Raw genomic sequence first — 24,549 nt, forward strand, 5'->3', positions numbered from 1 at the left:
GGTGCACAACACCACGCCCAGCTAATTTTTGGTATTTTAGTAGAGATGGGGTTTCTCCATGTTGGCCAGGATGGTCTCAATCTCCTGACCTCGTGATCCGCCCACCTTGGCCTCCCAAATTAATTCTATTTTTAAAACCTACCATGTAGATATGTTATATGAGCTTCTGTTATTAAATGTATTCAGGTAAGGTGCAGTGGCTCATGCCTGTAATCCCAGCACTTTGGGAGGCTGAAGCACGCAGATCACCTGAGGTCAGGAGTTCAAGACCAGCCTGGCCAACATAGTGAAACCCCGTCTCTACTAAAAATACAAAAACTAGCTGTGCATGGTGGCAGGCACCTGTAGTCCCAGCTACTTGGGAGGCTGAGGCAGAAGAACCACTCGAGCTCAGGAGTTAGAGGTTGCAGTGAGCTGAGATTGCACTACTGCACTCCAGCCTGGGCAACAGAGCAAGACTGTGTCTCAAAAAATAAATAAAATAAAAATAAATATATTCAAGGAAATTATAAAAGACTGAACAAATCTACTTGCATTGTGCAAATAAACGTTTATAAATGTATGTGTACAAATCCTCCATTGAAAGATTAGACCAAAAACTGATATGAGCATAGGGAACAATGACCTAGTGATGAAGTTACCACTAGTTAACAAATTTAAAAGCCAGGACAGAAATAATCTCTTCCATATGCAGGTGGAGACAAATAAAGGAAAAGGAAAATGACCCTATAAGATGAATCTGCCAGAGCTGTTGAAGGCTCAACAGTCTTCATTTTCTTATACATGGACCTGGCCATCCAATCATGCAGACAACTAAAGAGATGTGAATGAGACAAGTAAAACCTGAAAGACAGAAGAAAGATTGTCCCATCTGAATAGACTAGAAAAAAATAACACCTGATTACTGAGCTTTCAAAACGGGTTAATAAGTAATTTATTGCATCAGTTACAACTGTTGGATCAGATTGAAATCTAGGTCTCCTATCATTAAAAAAAAAAAAAAAAGAAAGAAACAAATGAACAAAAGCACAACAGAATTTTTACTTTAGTTCAGCATAAACCAAAACTCCATACTGTGTTGTATATACATATATATTTCTTTCAGCATAATTTTTCAAAGCATAATAAAATATATTCTGGTTTAAAATTGTAAAATCTACTTAAAGGTTTGCTTGTTTAAACACTGGTGTCAACCCACTCTAGAAACTGTATAAAGAAAAACATACTAGAAAGCACCTAGTTCTTGAGTCTCAAAATACAGAAAGTGGTTTTACAGTTATCCTCAGTTGTTTTGCTTTTTCATCCATTCAACAGGTTTTAACTGGGTTTAAGGTAAAACAGACGCTGTGCTAGGCAAGTGAAAAAATGAAGAAAATAAATCCTTGATTTCCAAGGAGCCACTATAGCTAGAAGGAGCCTAACCATTTCATCCTCTTTTACAAATAAACTGAATGCCACAGCTAGAGACACTTCTGTAAGTTAAACAGGGGTCTGCTGACTTCCAGATAGATCACTCTAGCCATCTGTTAGTTTACTCAGCCTAGTAAATGCTTTAAATCACTATTAGAACTAGACACTGCATCAAACCAAGGAGGAAAATACTACCAAAAGTGGAACAAATACAGAGATTTGCAGTCGCTATAAGCCAAGCCTAACCTATATGAACTGGAAGTCCCCTCAAATCTAGTATTAAATGTTTCTAATACCTAAATAAATCAAGCAGGGATAATATACAATGGTGATATTTATTGGTACTATGTAATTAAGGAATATTTATAGCACAGAGCTATAATGAAGCCTCACCCTATATAAGCACATTGTTTTCCTCCATAGTCTTCAATCTTTGAATCTCAAAAGATTAGCCCCTATGGTAAAACCTTCAAAAAACAAAGGATGAAAAAACTAAAATCTACCATCCCTTTCATTTACTTCAAATCTACACTGAATTAGACGTTTAATGACTTCAGGAATAAACACAACACATATTTCAATTTAGTACTTTAAAATATAAAGATAAAATGGTCTAGAGATAAAGAAGGATAAATGTAATAAGTAACTGGTTTCATGAAGGAAAAAAACTGTAGTTACACATAAAGTACTCCTCTTACCACTATCAACAGCTTCAACTTCACGGTCAATTGCATCTCTGATCATTAGTGGATGGATGAAGAACTGGGCCCATCTGAACAAAAAACAAAACTGGCATTTCTGTTTTTGTTCACTTTCATCAATCAACATCTATTATTTTAATTAAGAAACTAAGTTGGAGATTTAATTCACAATCCTAAGTATATAAAATCTAAATAATCTGCATTTCTATATTTTAAACTAATATCTACATGTTACTTTAACTTTTTCATTGTGAAATATATTTAATAACAATCATACAGAAAAGTTAATAAAATATGAACATATAAATGACATCTGAGTGGCCCACCCAGGTGAAGAAACAGACCATAGTCAACACTCTAGAAGCACCTGGCTCACACCCTTACCTCATGAAATATCCTGAATGTATAGTAGTAATTTCTCTCCTTTTCTTTATAGTTTTATTACCTATATATCTATTTCTAAACCAATATTTATCAGCCCTTTGTATTTCCATTATCAACCCTTAGGAGCCTTTTCAGAAATTTTCTCCTATTCATTCCTTTGTAAAACTGTAATACCACAGATAGTCTATTTATGTAATGTTATGTACATCTATGTTTTTATAGAGAGAGTACATAAAGCTTACTTTTTTAGTTCAATGCAAGGTTACAAATGACTAAAAACATTTCAGTTAAAAGTTAAATCAGAATTTTAAAGACTTGGTATTTAAGTTAATCTTATAATTTTATCTGCTTTTTAAATTAATTTTTAATTATATAAACTGTGATATATCAAATTACACATACAAATTCCACTTATATAAATATATAATAGCAATGCAATTAAATTGTTAAAAATTATTCAAAAATTGGTGTTTTTCCAGCAAAATAAAACAATTTAAAAAATTAATTTCCTAAAATGTTAACTTTTTTTTTTTTTGATATAGTGTCTCACTCTATCACTCAGGCTAGAATGCAGTGCCACAATCACTGCTCACTGTGGCCTCAAACTGCCGGGTTCAGGCAATCCTTCTGCCTCAACCTCCGAAGTAGCTGAGACTAGAGATGTGCACTACTATTTTTTTTTTAATCTTTAAATTTTTTGTAGAGACAGGGTCTCCCTACATTGCTCAGGCTCAATAAATTTTTAACTTTTGCTTGCAATAAGGTAACTTTTAACTTAACTACCTGCTAGATATACTGGGGCATTTTTTTTCTTTTCAGTACTTGGTATGATTAATGATGGGCTGGATAATTTCTGTTGACTTAAATAATGAAACTAATTTTATTTAATTATGTCACCCAGACTGGAGTGTGTAGTGGCACATCATGGCTCACTGGAGCCTTGACCTCCCCAGGCTCAGGTGATCCTCCCACCTCAGCATCCCAAGTAGCTAAGGCTACAGGCATGCACCATCATGCCCTGCTAACTTTTTCCCCGCACCATGTTACCCAGGCTGGTCTCCAGCTCCTGGGCTCAAGTAATCCAACTGCCTTGGCCTTCCAAACTGCTGGGATTATAGGCATGAGTCATCATGCCCAGCCTACTAACATTCCTAAAAGATATTTTTATTTAGTGTACAATTTGTGATTCTACTTATTAGTTGGTAGTTATTTTTCTTCAGACAACTGAGGTTAAGTAGTCATCTGTAAGTGTAACTCATCTTCCTTTGAAGAAAATTTTCTCGTTTATCTGGCAAAAATTTTCTATATTTCTTCTAATGTATCCTTTTGGAAGTTATTAGACTTTAATCTCTGATTTGATGTCTTACAACAGGTTCTGAAAATTTTCCAGTGATCAACCCTTCAAATGTTGTCTCTACTTCAATTTTCTCTCTCCTCCTTCTAGGACTCCAAGTTAAATATATGGGATATTTTCATTCTATCCTCTATGCCTTATATTCTTTGTATTTTTAATTTTGTGCTATATGCTATATTTGGGTTATATATGTTCTTTATGCTATATTTGGGTTAATTCCTTCTGGTTTATCTTCTGGCTTACTAATTCTATCTTCAACTCTATTTACTCTTAAACTTGCCCATTACTTTTTCAATTTTTTATCATAGTTCAGTTCCAGATGTATCTTTTCATTTTACAAATCTCCTAGGTCATATTTGACAGTTTCTTTTTCCTTGCAAGTATATTCAAATTTGTCCTTTCTTTTTTTTTTTTTTTTTTTTGAGATGGAGTCTCGCTCTGTCACCCAAGCTGGAGTGCAGTGGCACTACCTTGGCTCACTGCAACCTCTGCCTCCCAGGTTCAAGTGATTCTCCTGCCTCACAGCCTCCTGAATAGCTGGGGCTACAGGCGCCCGCCATCGGACCCAGCTAATTTTTGTATTTTTAGTAGATATGGGGTTTCACCATATTAGCCAGGCTGGTTTCAAACTCCTGACCTCGGGTGATCCACCCGCCTCGGCCTCCCAAAGTACTGAGATTACAGGCAATGAGCCACCGCGTCTGGCCTTTATTTCTTAAAAAATAGAAAGTATAATTATTTTAGAAATTGTGTGTAACTATGCCAATACTTGAGATGTCTAAGAACCTGTTTGTGTTATCTGTTCTCAATCATGTTGCATTATTTTCCTGAGTACCTGCTTATTTTTGACTGAATGTTGGTTATTTTACTTGAAAAAATATTTGTAACAATTTAGGGCCTAGGAGGAAGGCATCTTCCTTTGAGAGGGCTTATGTTTGCTTCTCCCAGGCTCCTGGGAACACTACCAGCTCTGGCCCATGAAGCCACAGTCAAGACTTCGGGTTCCCCATAATACTTAGGCCCTTGGAATCTAGGCTGTAACTACTCAGGATGCCTCATCCATTTCCATAAGCTGAAGGTGAAGATTCTGTATTCCCAGCTTATAATGGGGAGGGTCTCCTGTTAGAAGTGGACATCCTAAGCTTTGGTATTTGTCACTCTTACCATGAAATACTGATAAAATAAAGTTCAAATTTACTGAAAATAGAAGATGCCACCATGGTAAAGACGGCTTCCATGCTCACTTACTGGAGTAAAAATTTAGTCATTTCCTCAGCTGTTTATTTAAATGATCCAAGATACTTATAAACAATGTGGCCTGTGTGAGGGAATCAGATTTTGCTAACCTATTAAAAACAGGTACTTAATCCATGTTATATAAGAGCATATTACACATGTATAAAGGCTTTTCATTCCTTATACATTGTAGAAGTATAATATTATAGCATTTATTATAGTATTTGCATCCTATAATGCTCTACTTATGGTAAAAATTTATGATTCGATATTCTCATTAATTTATCCTATTAATGCAGTGGCTTTCTTATTAATTGGGTGGCTTTCTTTTTAAATAAAAATAAATGTGGAAGGTGATATTCTTAGATGCTGAAGCAGTCCTTGTACAAAATATATTTAGAACAACTCTTTAAAAGGAAACAAAACAAACTTCTTAATTACATTTTATATCAAATTTCATAATCTCTGAGATAGCCAGAATGTATTCATATCATACATACTATTTGCCTATCCTTTTTCCCAATAAAATCAGTTATTTTTCCTTCTTTATATATGGACATAGCTAAATATAAAGTTGTAAAAATTCAACTTGTCTTCTGCTTAAGATTTCTTCACACATACAAAGACCTGTTTGGATTTTGTAAAACTTAAGAGCTGAGAATTCTGTAACAAGAGCAAAGATGCAGTTTTCTTCAGAGTTATATAGTTAAAGTCTCCTCTGAAGGTATTGCTGATCCTGTCTAAATTTATAGGAAAGATCATCTCAGGCACCATTTGCATTGCCTTCACTAATTTATCTTTCTTTTTTTTTTTTTTTTTTTTTTTTTTGAGACAGGGTCTCGGACCATCACCCAGGCTGGAGTACAGTGGTGCGATCTCAGCTCACTGAAACCTCTGTCTCCCAGGTTCAAACAATTCTCGTGCCTCAGCCTCTCAAGCAGCTGGGATTACAGGCCTGCTTCACCACACCCAGCTAATTTTCGTATTTTCAGTAGAGATGGGGTTTCACCATGTTGGCCAGGCTGGTCTCAAATTCCTGGGCTCAAGTGATCCGCACACCTTGGCCTCCCAAAGTGCTCAACTATAGGCATCAGGTTGCAGTCAGCTAAGATCACACCACTGCACTCTAGCCTGGGCAACGCAGTGAGACTCTGTCTCCAAAAAAAAAAAAAAAAAAAAAGTGGCATATGCTTCCAATTTATAGGAATATGTACAAAAGATTTTTCCAGATCAAATTAATCTCTTAAGAAAAGAGATAATTTCTTTTTACCTTTTTTATTTTGTTTTTGAGCAGAGTCCCACTCTGTCACTCAGGCTGGAGCGTTATGCCACGATTTCAGCTCACTGCAACCTCCACCTCCTGGATTCAAGCGATTCTCCTGTCTCAGCCTCCCAAGTAACTGGGATTACATGCACATGCAACCAAGCCCAGCTAATTTTTGTATTTTTAGTAGAGACAGGGTTTCACCGTGTTGGCCAGGCTGGTCTCGAACTCCTGGCCTCAAGTGATCCCCCCGCCTCGGCCCCCAAAAGTGCTGTGATTACAGGTGTGAGCCACCGCACCAGGCCAATTTTTTTTTTAAATATTAAATCTCTGCCATGTTTAAAAATTTTTTTTGGTCATTTATCTTTTGATTTTATGGTAATTTTTGCTATAAAGGAACTGCATTAATTCATTTAACAAATCTGAGTATCTACCAAATTCTTGATTTGCAGATGTATCAACAAAAAATAGACAAAAATTCCTACTCTGAAGGAGCTTACATCATACTAGACAAATGAGAGGTTTCTTTCTTTTTTTTTTTAGCATTTCAATCTTGCATATATCTAGAATTAGGTATAACTTTTTTCTACTTTTCTACTTTTTTCCAGTGTAGACTTTGGTTTGCAACCATATAATCTCAAACTTCTACTATTGTACTGACAAACTTTCTGGAAAACAATTTTGCAATGAATTTCGAAAGCTTAAAGAAAAAAAACAAGTCTTAAAATTATATTTGCAAATATATTCAGTAATTTCCCTTCTTAGAACTTTTTTTTTTTTTTTTTTTTTTTTTGAGACGGAGTCTCGCTGTGCTCCCGGGCTGGAGTGCAGTGGCGCGATCTCGGCTCACTGCAAGCTCCGCCCCCTGGGTTCACGCCATTCTCCCGCCTCAGCCTCCCAAGTAGCTGGGACTACAGGCGCCCACTACCGCGCCCGGCTAGTTTTTTGTATTTTTAGTAGAGACGGGGTTTCACCGTGTTAGCCAGGATAGTCTCGATCTCCTGACCTTGTGATCCACCCGCCTCGGCCTCCCAAAGTGCTGGGATTACAGGCTTGAGCCACCGCGCCCGGCCTCCTTCTTAGAACTTAATAGAAATAATTAAGAATATTCACAGAGATCACGATGGTCATCACACCATTACAGTATTAGAAAACTGGAAACAACTCAACTGTCCAATCACATGTAACTCGTTAAACACCTTATGGTACTTCTATACAATGTAAATAACATATCATCACTAAAAATCATGTTTTATAAATTATATAAGTTAAAATGATATATCTTGTTTAAAATTAATTATAGGCCGGGCATGGTGGCTCACGCCTATAATCTCAGCACTTTGGGAGGCCGAGGTGGGCGGATCACGAGGTCAAGAGATCTAGACCATCCTGGCCAACATGGTGAAACCCTGTCTCTACTAAAAATATAAAAATTAGCTGGGCGTGGTGGCGCATGCCTGTAGTCCCAACTACTCGGGAGGCTGAGGCAAGAGAACTGCTTGAACCTGGGAGGCGCAGGTTGCAGTGAGCCAAGATCGCGCCACTGCACTCATGCCTGGTGACAGAGCAAGACTCCGTCTCAAAAACAAACAAACAAACAAACAAAAAAATTAATTATAAAAGGGTATGAACAATATGATCAGTATACGTTAATAAATATAGATGGGTCTATACCAAAACATCAATGGTGGTTATCTCTAGATTGTAAAATTAGAGGCAATCTTATCCTTTTTTTGCTTCTATGTTTCTCCATATTTTCTACTAAATTCTGTTTTTTAAATGGTTGGGCAAAGTGGCTCACACCTATAATCCCAGCACTTTGAGAGGCTGAGGCAGGAGGATTACTTGAGGCCACGAGTTTGAAACCAGCCTGGGCAATACAGTGAGACCCCCAATTCTACAAAAAATTTGAAAAATTAACTGGGGCGGTGGCACATTCAGCCCAGGAGACTGAGGTTGCACTGAGCCATGCATTCATGCAATTGATGGCCAGTCATACCATTGCACTCCAGCCTAGGCAGCACAGCAAGACCATATCTCTTTAAAAATATATATATATATAAAATAATGAGTCAATAGAGAATACATTATTAATAAAATTAATAAAACCCAAAAGGTGTTGAGTTTTATTTTAATCTTTAATACAAAGACTATGTATAATAGAATAAGAGTCAAAGTATATTTAATAGTTTAACAGCTTTTTTCTCCAAATAAAGTTTTGTCACCCAGACTGGAGTACAGTGGTGTGAATGTAGCTCACTACAGCCTCGAATTCCTGGACCCAAGCAATCCTTCCACCTCAGCCTCCTGAGTAGCAAGGACTACAGGCACTCATCATCATGCTTGGTTAATTTTTTATTTACTTATTTTTGTAAAGACAAGTTCTCACTATTTTGTCCAGGCTGGTCTCAAATTCCTGGCTTTAAGCGATCCTTCTACCTCAGCCTCCTAAAGTACTTGAGTTACAGGCATGAGTCACCATGCCTGGTCCAAGTAAAGTATTGTGACAATTCTACAGTACAAGAATACTCTATTTACATTTGCAAAGTGTTATTAGATCATTAAAATTAAAATATATTTAGAGTTAGTTACCTGTCAAGGGCTTCCTTGAAGTACTTCCTCTGGACATCAAACTGAAAGACTGTGCGTTCACAATCAGTTGAGGCATTATCACTACCCCCGTGCTTCTTCAGGAAGGCATCAAACCCATTCTCATCTGGATATTTCAAACTACCCATGAATACCACTAAATGGAAAGAACACAAAGTCACACAACACAAAGATATAGACAATATTTTTATCACGTATGAACTTTCTTATATGCAAAGAAAAACTGAAAGAAAATAGATCAACACATCAAATGGTTATGTCTGAATTTTTTTTTTTCTTTGAGACAGAGTCTCACTCTGTTGCCCAGGATGGAGCACAGTGATGCAATCTTGGCTCACTGCAACCTCTGCCTCCTGGGTTCAAGTGATTCTTGTGCCTCAGCCTCCCAAGTAGCTGGGATTACAGGCATGTGCCACCATGCCCAGCTAATTTTTGTATTTTTAGTAGATATGGGGTTTCACCAGGTTAGCCAGGCTGGTCTCCAACTCCTGACCTCAAGTGACCCGCCCACCTCGGCCTCCCAAAGTGCTGGGATTACAGGTGTGAGCCACCACACCCGACCCTAAATAATACTTTCTTAATTACACTTGTTTTTGTAACTTTCTATAACGCTCGTGTTACTTTTATACTAAAAAAAAAAAAAAATTTCATCTTTAAAGAAAGATAAGACAAACATAAAATTTATAAAGAGATCAAAAAGAGATTTAAATCTAAATAGGTTAAAATGTATCTTTAATTAATTAGATTAAAATTCAAACAAATCCACAAACATGTATGCAGATTAACTGCTACTGCTTTTACAACTTAATCTCTTTAATTAAATTTAAGGAGATTAAAATTTCAGCACAAACATATGCAGATTAATTGCTACTATAAAAATTCACAAAGTAAGAAGTACCCTCAAATACTTTAGAAAACCAGACCATTAAAAAATGAGTAATTTAAAATAAATATTTATAAAATAAAAATAAATATTTGTAACTATATAACATCCACATAGGGTTTTTTTGTTTGTTTTTGAGCTGGAGTCTCACTCCATCGCCCAGGCTGGAGTGCAATGGCGCGATCTCGGCTCACTGCAACCTCTGCCTCTCGGGTTCAAGCGATTCTCCTGCCTCAGCCTCCAGAGTGGCTGGAATTATAGGTGTGTGCCATCATGCCCAGCTAACTTTTGCGTTTTTGTAGAGATGGGGTTTCACCATGTTGGCCAGCTTGGTCTCAAACTCCGGACCTCAGGTGATCCACCTGCCTTGGCTTCCCAAAGTGCTGGGATTACAGGAGTGAGCCACCATGCCTGGCCCCACATAGGTTTTATTTAGGCACATTCCAAATTAAATGAAAAGTTTCTATTGTTTTGTTTTTATATTAATCATGCCTTTTGAATTTCTAGTTTTTTTCTGTTTTTTTTATTGAGACAGAGGCTCGCTCTATCACCCAAGTTGGAGTACAGTGGCACAACCTCAGCTCACTGCAACCTCCACCTCCCAGGTTTAAGCGATTCTCTTGCCTCAGACTCCCGAGTAGCTGGGATTACAGGCGCATGCCACCACGCCCGACTAATTTTTGTATTTTTAGTAGAGACAGGGTTTCACCATGTTGGCCAGCTGGTCTCGAACTCCTGACTTCAAGTGATCCACCCAGCTCAGCCTCCCAAAGTGCTGGGATTACAGGTGTGAGCCACCTCACCCAGGGAATTCCTATAGTTCTGATGCTTTGGCTGGGGGCCTTGCTAACCCTGGAAGGGACTGCCCTCCCCAGGACTGGCCATTTCCTAGAAAATGGCAATCATCTCCTGATCTGTTGGCCTTAACACAGCTCAACAATAGTGACATCTACAGTTTAAAAGTTTTCTATGTGGTTTCATTCTAATTTTCAATATAAGTACACTCAGATTAAGTTTTCCCCATGATATTCATAAATCAAGGATTTTTTCTTAGCCTTTTCTCTTGCTAAATATATCATACTTCTGCCAAATCAATTACGAATCTCTGACATCAATTCATATAAGTTCAGAGGTGGAAAAAAAACCACACACCAGGGAATGATATTTTACAAATTCTTACTGTGCTCCAAAAAGTGTGCCAGCCCCGGCAGGTCATCTGGATCAGCAAAACTCCCAACTCCAACACAAAGAGCCGCTGCAGACTGGAGTAATTAGAACACATACAAATAGTTGAGTCAACCCTAAAGGAATAATATTCGCATCTTATCTCAAGGATTCATTTGGAGATGGATGCTTTCCAATAGGAGTAACAAAATTCTTTCCCTGAGAATCAGGAGGAGCAGCAAAGTGAAACTCACCAGAACTGTGTCAGTTTCACCCTGCTGCTCCTCCTCTTGCCATCCTGCCAAATGCTGAACAGGTGCAGACCTAAGGAAAAAAAGCAGAAACAGACAGAAAAAAAGGGAAGAGGGACTGGACAGCCCACCCAAATACCACTTCACGTCAGCATTTCAGAATTCTGAACCAAGTTTTTCCCCTGAATTATTAGGTTTTGGAAATCTGCAGAAATAACATATCTAGGTAGATATCTCTGAAGGTCTCTAAGCAATTAAAAGCTTTGTGTTGAGTGACTCAGTTACTAGACGTGAAAACTCGCAACATGTAACTCAGAAAATTTTGTTAAGATAGAATAAGATAACATTTTAGGAAAACATCTAACAAAAATAGTAAGTGATAAAAAAAATCGGTAGCTATTAAAAAATATAACTAAATGTTAAAAATGCTTTTTAGTTCTTCACTTCTAATTGAAGATATATAGCATACATTACTTATCAGTATATATTATCCCCATACTTTGGGAAAATCAGAGTTTTTAACAAAATTGATGGCCAAGAGGTACACCAAATTGCACTTCAAATTATTGTTTTTTTGTTTGTTTGTTTTGTTTTGTTTATTAAGACAGGGTATTGCTATGAGGCCCAGGCTGGTCTCAAACTCCTGGACTCAAACAATCCTCCCACCTCAGCCCCTCAAAGTGCTGGGATTATAGGCGTGAGCCACTGCACCCGAAGTATTGGGGCATAATTACAGTAAGTTAAAAGACAAAAACAGGAGGAAAAAACAGTCAATTTGAATCCTTGAAGATAGAAAGGTGAATTATTAACTTTCCCAAATTTGTTTGTTTTCTTCAAACTTTGAAAATGTCAATTTTACAGGGCTAACATATTTGGTGAAACAGATTGTTTTGATAAAGTTACCCTCTTAAAAAAAGAGCTTTTCAAAAATAGCATGTACCTGGCATAAAGTCTAGCCATGTTTCAGAAAATGAAAGTGTGTTTTCAGAAGAACCAAATAGCCTCGCTTGATACTATAAACCCCGTTTTGAAGACTTAGGCACATAAACTCAGTTAAAACATTGGGGAATATCCAGTTCTCCAAACCACAATCTAACCTGTTCTGTGATGTTTTAATAGGTGCCTAACCTGCTTTCAGCTCCAACTACCCCATAAAGATTTCTTGTCTCGACCAGCAGGGTTGAAGACATTTTTGAATAAGTTGACTTAAACCACAGTCTATCAGTCAGCTTTGACCACAGCAAAAACAGGCTCTGCGATTGCTAGAAAAGAAATTCATACTTGAGAATTTTCTACCTAAAAAATTCATACCTGAGAAATTCATACTTGAGAACTGAATTAAGAAAGCCCTGAACAAATCTTAATTCAATGTATATTATATTTGAATTTCAATCTTTTTAATTTATCAAACTTTTAAAATCAAGAACAACTTCTTTTGGAAGGAGGAAAATGGAGAGGGATAAAAAAGATGCCTCAGAAAAGTAGTTAACTTCTTAATTAGGTAAATGTTACCCAAAAAACGATCAAATATTTTTCTTCTCACTTCCTTTATTAATTCTCATATTTACCTTAAACAAGGTTCACAAATTTTTCAAATAAAAATTAGATTATAAAACCACTCTTAAGCCACCTCTTACCAAGGCTAATCTACTTTATTTCCTTTTTTCAGAAAGTTATTCAACAAATATAAACATTTACCACTTACAATCATGGGATCTTTCCTTTCACTAGTGAACCCATTGCTTCTGAATCAAAACAATTTGATCTCGTCTTCAAACTACTTAGGTTCCACTGTCCCAGTAGGATAATCCGTAAAATTAGCGGTCAATATCTTATAAGGATTATATCACACTGAGTTATCAGAAAAGAAAGGTAGCATCTAAGCCATTTTAAAAATGATCACTAGACACCAACCCTGCTGCTAGAAAAGATCAACTTAGAATTTGATCTACCTAAGCAAAACAAAAAGGGGTGCCAAAAAGGCTGAACACACATGTTCATTTGTCAGAGGTGTTCACAATTGCTGTGTAAATCTAAAGTATGCTATAATGTCTTGACATTTAAAATGCCTGTCAAAACAATTTTTAATTGTTGTAAAATGCTTTGTCAGTTAATAGGAAATATAAAGAAGTTGGATCATGGGAAAAGCTACTTATAGATAGATGGAAAGATATAGAAAAAAATATATAGATAAGAAGTATTCAGTTAAGAAGTTATAACATGGTCAAGCTTAGAGCTAAAATGGGCCTCAGAATTTTATATTCTTGTTTATGGTCAGGCTTAGAGCTAAAATGGGCCTCAGAATTTTATATTCTTGTTTTAAAACTGAGAAGAAAAAAAAGAAAATGAAAACACCTAAAATCATGCAGAAAGACAGGAACAGAGCCAGAATTAGAACCCAGGTTTCCTGTCAGTGTTCTTTTTATTTTGTGACTTCTATAATTTCTTCCTTTCTATTAATGCTCTATTTGGAATTATGAGATCTATTTTAAGTTAAAAGTGAATCTATTAATTTCCAATCTGTTCATAGAGACCTTAGCATACAGACTATCAAGTGATATATATATATACCTTTTTTCCCCCCAGTGTTTTGGTGTTCATCTCTATAGCTTTCCAAGTTAAAACTATTTAATACTTGGTCTATCATGCTACCCAAAAACAGGATCACTAATAATCTGAGTAGTAAACAGCAAAAAGTTTCTTAAAAATATGACTCAATCCAACAACTTAGTAAAAAACTGATACAACTCCCTTTTAAAAAAAATAATTTTTTCCAAGATGAATGACTATTAAATCATATCTACTACTTATACCTCAACTCTTCCCATCTTTAAGGGTGGCCACTTTTCTTCTTTTTCTTTTTTTTTGAGACTTTTTTTGAAACAAAGTCTCACTCTATCAGCCAGGGTGGAGTGCAGTGATATAATCAAGGCTCACTGCAACCTCAGCCTCCCTGGGCTCAGGTGATCCTCCCGTCTTCAGTCTCTCAAGTAGCTGGGACCACAGGCATACAACGCCACACCCAACTAATTTTTTTTTTTTTTAATGTTTTAGAGAGACAGTGTTTCACCACATTACCTAGCCTAGTCTCAGAACTCCTGGACTCAAGTGATCTGCCCATCTCGGCCTTTTTGTATGCAGACTGTACCATGTTGAATATATTATCAATATCCAAGAAACTAGCTTTAACCAACTTTTGCTGGTCAATTCCACTGTAATGGCTCCAAAAATTATCCTCTGGGTATTCCCTACTATGAAAATGGAGGTATTCTTCAAAAGATATTAAGAGATTCTCCCTATCAAGCCTTATTTATCTATCCACTGATTGTTGTTACATATTAAATAAGCTTAACTGCCCAGTTTCTATTTCAACTCTTCCAAAGTACTTATTTGTTCAGACCTTTGCTTTCCCATATAGAGAGCTAAACCAAACTCAATAATCTATATAGAAACTACCCATACAATAACTCTTAGAGCCCTAGGCCCATGTAAAGATTTCACACTAGCCCCATTCTTTTCTTCTTCTTTTTCCAGTCTCACCAAGGATAACATACTCTTATTTCTCTAATCCAGGCTAGGAATTCGACAGCTCCTCATCTACCAGCATTTGTTTTTAAAATATATAATGTATACAAATACACATAAATTCAAATAACTCTGAGTGTTGCTTACCTCTGAGAGATACAGCTATGGGTGATTTTTATATTTTTGTTTATTTTTGTTTTCTTTACATTCCATTAGTTTATATAATGAGCATTTATTACTTTTATAATTGGAGCAAAATGTTTTCAAAATGTAATCCTGATACAGAATAGACCTTTACTAAAGACCAAAAGATAAGTATATACTTCCTTTTTGCCATTAAGAAATAAAGCTTGAGTTTAGAAGTTATTCCAAAGAATTCCCAAATTAGAAGAAAACAGACATGACTCGCACCTGTTTTTCAGTAGTTTTTTTTCTAGCTTCTGCCCTCTCTTCTAATTCTTCCAATTCATTATCCTCAGTATCAAGATCATCATCATGTTCATCATCAAACTCATCTTCATCATCAAAACCCTCTTCATCATCATCTTCTATTTCAGCTCCAGAATCTTCGTCGTCATCTTCGTCTTCTTCCTCCACCTCCTCTTCTTCTTCATCATCTGTTGTATTTCCTGTTTTACCTTCCATATTACTTAGGTCTGAAATCAAAAGTGCCTGCAAGCCATTCTGTAATTTGATGTATCTGGAAAAAAACACACACACATTTTGATTCAGCTGTTCTTTACACCAATACAAGTAATCAGCTTAGCAGAATTTAAAAAAAAAAAATCCAAGTACAAGTACACACACACACACACACAACTAACACTATTTGTAAACTAATAAAATTGGTTGCTCTGGAGAGGGAACTCCAAAAGCTAATCCGTTTTTGAACAGCTGGAGGGAAATGAAGGTAAGAACACTTCATAATATATGCTGTTTGTATTTTTAAATTTTGAACTACATAAATATACCTATTCAAAAAACACATTTTAGTAGTTAAACATATACAACTCACCACTCGGCCTCCCCTATTTCTCAGTTTGTAAGTATTTAAACATTCTATCATATCAGAAGGCTTAGCCTAAGATAAATGTATCCCTCAATATACAGAGCAGTCATGTCAGCTTAATATTAAAGCAAAATCACACAAAATTAAACTGTTGCTTTTCTTTTCTATAAAATATTTGGTATATCAGTCTCCAAAACTGCCTTTATGAACTAAAAAGCAGTTACATCTCTATGAAAATGAAATCCCCCACAGACTGGTAGCACCGCAGGAAGATTATTCTGCTTTTTTTTGAGACAGTTTGCTTTACGGCCCAGGCTGATCTTAAACTCTTGGGCTCAAGCAATTCACCTCGGCCTCCTGAGTGGCTGGGATTACAGGCATGTGCCACCATGTCAAGCTCCCGATTCTTATCTGCAAAACTACTGTGCCAGTTTGATGACTAGGTATCTATTACAGACCACTCCCATCTCCCCCCCCCTTTTTTTTTTGAGACAAGGTCTCACTCTGTTGTGTAGGCTAGAGTGCAGTGGCACGATCTCAGCTCACTGCAGCCTCGACCACCTGGCCTCAGGCAATCCTCCCACCTCAGTCTCCGGAGTAGCTGGGATCACAGGCACAGGCCACCATACCTGGCTAATTTTTGTATTTTTTTAGACAGTGTTTTGGCATGTTACCGAAGCTGGTCTTGAACTCCTGGGCTCAAGCAATCCACCCACCTCGGCCCCGCAAAGTGCTAGGACCACAGGCATGAGCCACTGCATCCAGCCCCATTTATACTAATTTTTTCATGTATTTACTCAATAAGCATTTATTTAACACCTTTTACATATCAGATACCATGCTGCGTTAAGGATAAAAAGGGTAAAAACAAAATTCCTCACCATCAGGCACTGACTGTCTAATAATGAGATGAGCCAGTACAATACACAATGACAGAGACAAACACAGAATGTAAGAAAGAAAGAAGCAGTCAGGGAAGGCGTCTAAGACAAGGTACACTTAAGTAAATCCTCGAAGATAAAAAGTCAAGCAAAAACTAAGAATAACATGCAAAAAAAGACAAGGAAGAGAACCTCTGGCCTAAGATGGAAGACTGAACACTGGGATTTATCTACCTTCCATATAAAATAATCACATTTAGAGCTCAGGAGTTCAAGACCAGCAGGCAATGTAGCGAAACCTCGTTTCTACAAAAAATACAAAACAATTAACCAGGCATGGTGGCATATGCCTGTAGTTCCATCTACTTAGGAGGCTGAGGTGGGAGGATGACTTGAGCCCAGGATGACTTAAGCCAGCTGCAGCGAGCCCAGATCGGGCGACTTCACTCCAGTCTGGGTGAAAAATGAGACCCTGTCTCAAAAAATAATAAATAAATAAATAATAAAAAATAATCACATTTAAGTGATAGAAAAAAACGTTATTTATTTATTTATTTATTTTTGGTTTGTGAGAATAAAATCATAATAGACAGAAAACAGGAAAGGACAATGTTAGCAGATCACAAATTTTTAGAAATCATTAGAAGACGTGTAAATTTGATCAGATTAATGGAGAAAACAGCAGAGAAAACCACAGACCTATAAACATGTATTTAGATACTGGTTCTTCCCAGGAAACCCAACAAAAACTCTAAGCTTCAGATCAATAAATAAGAGCAAAGAGAGCCTCAGGGCAATAAGCTCAATTATTTAAACCAGAAGCAATCCAAGTCTACTGACAGCAGAATAAAAAACTGTGGTATATTCATATAATGAAAATTTTCTTCACAGTGGAATATTGTAACACAGGGAAATACAGAATTCAGCCACAAACTACAACACTGGTTAATCTTAAAAACATGAGTGAAAAAAGCAACTCACGAAAAAATACTATGAGTCCCATTGATATAATGCCAAAAAACAAGCGAAAGTAAACGGTGTATTATTTAGGTATACATATATATATGTGTGTGTGTGATAAAACTTTTTTAAAGCAAAGGAATGATAAACACAAAATGCAAAACAGGGCGGGGCACAGTGGCTTGCACCTGTAATCCCCGCACTTTGGGTAGCCAAGGCAGGTAGATCACTGGAGTCCAGGAGTTCAAGATCAGCCTGGGCAACATGGCAAAACCCCATCTCTACAAAAAATACAAAAATTAGCTAGGCATGGTGCATCTATGGTCCCAGCTACTCCAGAGCTGAGATGGGAGGATGGCTTGAGCCCGGGAGGTGGAAGTTGCAGTGAGCCAAGTTCATGCCACTGCACTCCAGCCTGGGCAACAAAGCAAAAACCTGTCTCAAAAAAAAAAAAAAAAAGCAAAATACTTGTTGGGGTGGGAGGGCAGGGCAACATGTAAGGATACAGAGGTATTAAAATGTTCGAGACTACCAGAAGTAGGTCCTAGTTCTTAAATTGAGTAGTTTTGGATTTGTCATTCACCACTTCCAAAGAAGCTGTAAAGGCCTTCATTCTATAATAAGTTGGCTAGTCAGGCCATGTACTTCTGTGCCAAACAGTCAAATGTAGGAGACAGCAATATGCCACCTCAAAATATGCCTCCTTGGCATAAGGATTGTTGAACTGAAGGCAATTAAAAAGCAGATGCAGGAAAGCTCTCTGCCCTCCACTTGCCTAAAAGCAGGACGTAAATTTACTCCAAAGACAAAAAAGGTTAAAAACAAAAAACAAAAAAAAAACCCATCCCCTTTCTACCGTGGAAGAACACAAGTTAACCACCAAATACAACTTTACATCTGTATTGGTCTGGATACGACACCAAACGAATCCACATTAACAAGTTTACTAATTATGCTTTGCCTGCCATTATTTGCCTTTCTACAAGTTGCTGCCCCTACAGACTCAAAGTTCTTTTTCGCTGTCTTGACACTTTTCTAAACATTTACTGTTCTTTGTTGAAGATACTATATAAGCTGGAATTAAAAGCCAACTCATTCTCTGAGTATCTCCCATATATTTATGAATTATACATGTTAACAAACTTATATTTGTTTTTCTTTTGCTAATCTTTTGTTAGAGAGGACCATTCCAAATAATAACTTACGAGGGTTGAAAAAAAAATTACTTTCCTCCCTTACACAACCCAACAGCAGGACAAGTTAAAATCCAAGAGCTGTTTTCCAAGAATATGAACAATCTGTCCAGAAATAAATTCTAAGATGAATCTCAGAGACACAGAATCATAGAGAAGCAGAATTTGAGGTAGTCCCAATATCTATATCAGATATCAACTCAGGTTGGGGAGAAAAAAAAAGCCAGGAAAGGGGAACTGTACTTGGTCTTTGTAAAGTGCATTTTTTTCCAGCTTAAATTTTTCATAAATAAAAAGAACAGAAAAAAATCTAAAAATCTATTCTCAAAATAATCCTATGCATTCTACTTTCAAAATAAATCACAATTCTGATAACGTCTCATCAACTCCACAGCTATTTCCATAGTGCATGTTGTCGTTTTGTCTAATCTCCTAACTCTGTTTCCATTTTCACCTCAATAACCTGGCTACACCTGCCTCCACCACCACCATCCACGCCCCCCTCCCCCACCACCATCTACTCCCCCTCCCGCTCCACACACCTCAAGTCAATTCTCAGCAGGCTAAGTAAAGCAAATGAGCCCTGCTATGTATGGGCTGAAATGTGTTCCCCCAAAATTCCTATGTTGAATCCCTAAACCCTAATACCTCAGGGTGTGATTATATTTATAGACAGGGCCTTTAAAGAGGTAATTAAGTTAAACATCTGGCCTCTAGAGTAGGTCCAAATCCAATCTGAATGGTACCCTTAAAAAAATGAAGAAATTTGGAAACACAATGGTACACCAGATATGTGTGCACACAGAGAAAAGACCATGTGAGGAGATACCAAGGAAAAGGCCAACCACAAGCCAGAAAGGCCTCAGAAGAAATCAGATAGGGCCAAAGTGGACGGATCATGAGGTCAGGAGATCAAGATCATCCTGGCCAACATGGTGAAACCCCATCTCTACTAAAAATACAAAAAAATTAGCCGGGTATGGCGGCACGTGCCTGTAATCTCAGCTACTCGGGAGGCTGAGGCAGGAGAATCACTTGAACCCAGGAGGCGAAGGCTGCAGTGAGCCGAGATTGTGCCACTGCACTCCAGCCAGGGCGACAGAGCAAGACTCCATCTCAAAAAAAGAAAGAAAGAAACCAAATAGGCTGACAGCTTGATCTTGAACTTCTAGACCCCATAGCTGTTATTTAAGCTACTCTTTCTTTGATATTTTGTTATGGCAGCCTTAGCAAACTAATACAAGGCTATTTCCCTTTCCAAAATTCATCATTGGCTTCCCACCATACTTAAAATCCGAAATCCTTACCGTGGCCTCTACAATGCTCAATATAATCTCGTTCCCCTTTACCTCTCCAACCTTCTTTCCCACTACTCTTCCTTCATTCTGTTTGCTCTGACCAAATGATTTTATTGTTGTTTCCTAAACACTGCCAACAGAATCTCAGTCCAAAGCCTTTGTGCTTGCTGTTCTTTTGGTCTTAGGGGCTCTTGACCCGGATAAAGTATTTGCCTGACTGCTCTACCTCTTTCAAGTCTTTCATGAAATGTCCCCTTTTGACCCGGGCGCAGTGGCTCATACCTGTAATCCCAGCACTTTGGAAGGCCGAGGCGGGCAGATCACTTGAGGTCAGGAGTTCAAGACCAGCCTGGCCAACAATGGCGAAACCCCCACTCTACTAAGAATACAAATATTAGGCTGGTGTAGTGGCGGGAGCCTGTAGTCCCAGCTACTCAGGAGGCTGAGGTGGGAGAATCACTTGAACCTGGGAGGCTGAGGTTGCAGTGAGCCAGGATCGCACCACTGCACTCCAGCCTGGGCGACAGAGCAAGACTCCGTCTCAAAAAAAAAAAAAGAAAGAAAGAAAGAAAAGAAATGTCCCCTTTTCAGAAATGCCTTCTCTGACCACACTATCTAAAATAGCTCTTTCGCCCATTTCTATTCTCTTTTATCCTGCTTTAACCTCCTTCGCACCATTTATCATTACTTGATTTTATTTTCTGTCTGCAACATTAGAATGTTATCTCTGAGGACAGAGCTTTTCTTTCCTTCACATCTATATCCTGGGACAACACCAGGCATATATATACCAAACATTTAAGAAACAGATGTTGAATAAACAAAAGAATGTTAATGCCTGGAGGGGACCTGATATATAGTAGGTACTTAATATATACTTAATGAAACAAAATATGAGACAAAATCTAACACCCAGTTTAAAAAAAATGAAAGCTATGTGTACGACATGTATACATTAAATGCATATAAAGGTACAACAATAGAACTAAAAGTATGCAAACCAAATGTAATGGCAATGTATATCTGGGGAAAGGAGAAAAAGTAAAGAGAGGTACAAAGATCTTTCACACTTTATAATTCTTTTTTTTTTTTTTCAGACCAAGTCTCACTCTGTCGCTCAGCCTGGAGTGCAGTGGTGCGGTCTCGGCTCACTGCAACCTCCACTTCCCAGGTTCAAAGTGATTCTCCTGCCTTAGGCCCCCAAGTAGCTGGGACTACAGGCATGGACCACCGCACTTGGTTAATTTTTGTATTTTTAATACAGACGGGGTTTTCACCATGTTGGCCAGGCTGGTCTCGAATTCCTGACCTCAAGTGATCCACTGCGCCCAGCCGACACTTTATAATTCTTAAACTTTTTCAATCTTTTGTAATAAAAAAATTCATTTATGATTTGGACAATAAAAATGATTTTGCAAAAATACAAAACTCACTCCTTAGCAAATTAAGTACACATAAAGCCCTTAGTTTTATGGAGGATCACTTCTATAAATCAACATCAAATCCATTTTAAGACAGTCATGAACAAAATGTCCTTTATCGTCACTACTATTCAATATTGTATTGGAGGTCCTAATAAATGAAAAAATATGCAAAATGTACATAAATAAAAAATAATTATGAGGTACAAATATTGAAAGCTAAAACAAATCATTACAAAACATATTATTACCTAGAACAAGCAAGAGAATTACCAAAAACAAAACCTAAAAACTATTACTACTAAACAGAGTTCAGCAAAGTAGCCAAAATCAAAGAACTATAAACAAAAATCAGTAGCTTTCCTATACATCAAAGATAAGTAAGATTTTTTTCAAATCCCTTTGGCCAAAGCAATATAAACTATAAAATGTATAAACATACCTAGTAACAATAGCTCACATTTTAAATGTATTAACTTAAACGTCTTAACCCAGTTAATCTTCACAACAATCCTAATGAGTTGTTACTTCCATTTTATGGATAAGGAAACTGAAGCACAAAAAAAGGTCTGTTATTTGCCCAATCTTATCGTGGCTTCGCAGGGACTAGTCAGTCCCTAAGTAGCATGACACTAGAACACATTCTTTTTAATACCACTAAACACAGCCAACATTAGGAAAACTAGAAAACTTTACAGGTGAAATAAAAGACCTCACTAAACAGTCATACTATATTACTGGGTGGCAACATCCAATGTTATAAAGATACCAATTCTTCCTCCAAGTTAATCTATAAATTCAAGGCAATTCCCATAAAAAAAAACCCCAACAAGGGCCGGGGGCGGTGGCTCACGCCTGTAATCCCAGCACTTTGGGAGGCCAAGACAGGCGGATCACGAGGTCAGGAGATCCAGACCATCCTGGCTAACACAGTGAAACCCTGTCTCTACTAAAAATAAAAAAATAATGGCCGGGCGCGGTGGCTCAAGCCTGTAATCTCAGCACTTTGGGAGGCCGAGACGGGCGGATCACGAGGTCAGGAGATCGAGACCATCCTGCCTAACACGGTGAAACCCTGTCTCTACTAAACACATACAAAAAACTAGCCGGGCGAGGTGGCGGGCGCCTGTAGTCCCAGCTACTCGGGAGGCTGAGGCAGGAGAATGGCGGGAACCCGGGAGGCGGAGCTTGCAGTGAGCTGAGACCCGGCCACAGCACTCCAGCCTGGGTGACAGAGCAAGACTCTGTCTCAAAAAAAAATAAAAAATAAAAAATAAAAAAAAATAAAAAGTAAAAAAATAGCCGGGCGTGGTGGCGGGCGCCTATAGTGCCAGCAACGTGGACGGCTGAGGCAGGAGAATGGCGTGAACCTGGGAAGCGGAGCTTGCAGTGAGTAGAGATCACGCCATTGCACTCCAGCCTGGGCAACAGAGCAAGACTCCGTCTAAAAATAAATAAATAAAACCCAACAAGATTTTTTTGTGGAACTTGACATACTGAATCTAAAATTCATGTGGACTAAAACCCACAAAAATGCCAAGAACATTTTGAAAAGGATGGCCAGGCACGGTGGGTCACGCCTGTATTCCCAGCACTTTGGGAGGCCGAGGCGGGCGGATCACGAGGTCAGGAGATCAAGACCATCCTGGCTAACACGGGGAAACCCCGTCTCTACTGAAATTACAAAAAATTAGCCAGGCGTGGTGGCGGGCGCCTGTAGTCCCAGTTACGCGGGAGGCTGAGGCAGGAGAATGGCGTGAACCTGGGAGGCAGAGCTTGCAGTGAGCCGAGATCGCGTCACTGCACTCTAGCCTGGGCAACAAAGTGAGACTCCATCAAAAAAAAAAAAAAAGAAAGAAATAAATAAAAGGAAGAACAAGGGGAAGGAACTGCCTTACCAGGTATAAAAATACAGACTTTAGGCTGGGCGTAGTGGCCCACGCCTGTAATCCCAGCACTTTGGGAGGCTGAGACAGGCATATTCCTTGAGCCCAGGAGTTCATGATCAGCCTGCCCAACATGGCAAAACCCTGTCTCTACTAAAAATACAAAAATTAGCCAGGCGTGGTCGTGCATGCCTGTAATCCCAACTACTCTGGAGGCTGAGGCACAAAAATCACTTGAACCCAGGAAGCAGAGGTTTCAGTGAGCCAAGATTGCACCACTGCACTCCAGCCTGGGCAACAGAGCGAGACTCTATCTCAAAAAAAAAAAAAAAAAAAAAAAACTTAATAAATAAAAATACAGAATTTTAAGGTGACTGAAATGAAGCTGAACTACTAACAGGTACACCAACAGATCAATGAAAGAGAATAGGTTCTAAAAACAGAGCAGTGTATATAATACTGTTACAATGCCATTTACTACCACAACTCAACAAATGATGCTGAAACAACAGGCTATTCATTTAGTGAGGAAAAAATAGCCATGTCTACCTTACCTTCAACACTTACAAATTTCAGATTACTTAGAGCTGAAACAGAACAGGGACACCTCGTAAGGGCCTGTGGGCCCCTAAGCATAGAAATAAAAGAAAATCTTGAGTTATTTCAAGGGGAATTTCTGGCACCTAGCCAGCGTTGGAAAGTAAACATACAACTTGATAAGCAAGTAACAGTAACTTTAAAATAGCCAAGGAAGTTAGAGTCATGAGAAAGTTTGCTTCCCTACAGAAACTAAAGATAACATCTCAACATCTGTCTCTTCAGTTGTTTTTCAGAAACCTGCAAAAGGATCTGCGGGCACACAGACCTCAGATAAGGAGGAACTGAGGACTGAACTCGTCTGCTATCCTGATAAATTTACCCCTGCCTTTAAAAACTGTTACCTGCAAATCATCTGGGAGGTCAGAATTTAAGGGTTAGTCACCTGGTCCTCCTTGCTTGACACCCTGTAAATAAACACCATGCCTTTCTTCTTACCAATGCAAAATCTTAGTGTGGATATCCGGTCTTACTGCACTGGGTGAGCTGACTCCGGTTTGGTTCTCTAGACATTGGCAACCA

At 38.1% G+C, this 24,549-nt stretch overlaps 1 protein-coding gene across 3 annotated transcripts in view; it reads right to left on the reverse strand.

The window, feature by feature from the left end:
* Positions 1-24,549, reverse strand: part of NRDC (nardilysin convertase) — a 100,465-nt gene that overhangs the window by 37,791 nt on the left and 38,125 nt on the right. For 2 of the 3 annotated variants that reach the window (XM_025355114.1, XM_025355120.1), the window contains exons 2-7: positions 15,194-15,482; positions 12,386-12,519; positions 11,261-11,330; positions 11,023-11,104; positions 8,942-9,095; positions 2,109-2,182 (exon numbers count right to left, since the gene is read on the reverse strand). In XM_025355114.1, the coding sequence (XP_025210899.1) occupies positions 2,109-2,182; positions 8,942-9,095; positions 11,023-11,104; positions 11,261-11,330; positions 12,386-12,519; positions 15,194-15,482 (803 nt within the window). The remainder of the gene's footprint in view (positions 1-2,108; positions 2,183-8,941; positions 9,096-11,022; positions 11,105-11,260; positions 11,331-12,385; positions 12,520-15,193; positions 15,483-24,549) is intronic. The other variant, XM_025355115.1, reaches the window with a different exon arrangement.

This window comes from Theropithecus gelada, chromosome 1, assembly GCF_003255815.1.
Source record: "Theropithecus gelada isolate Dixy chromosome 1, Tgel_1.0, whole genome shotgun sequence".
Taxonomy (NCBI): Eukaryota; Metazoa; Chordata; class Mammalia; order Primates; family Cercopithecidae; genus Theropithecus; species Theropithecus gelada.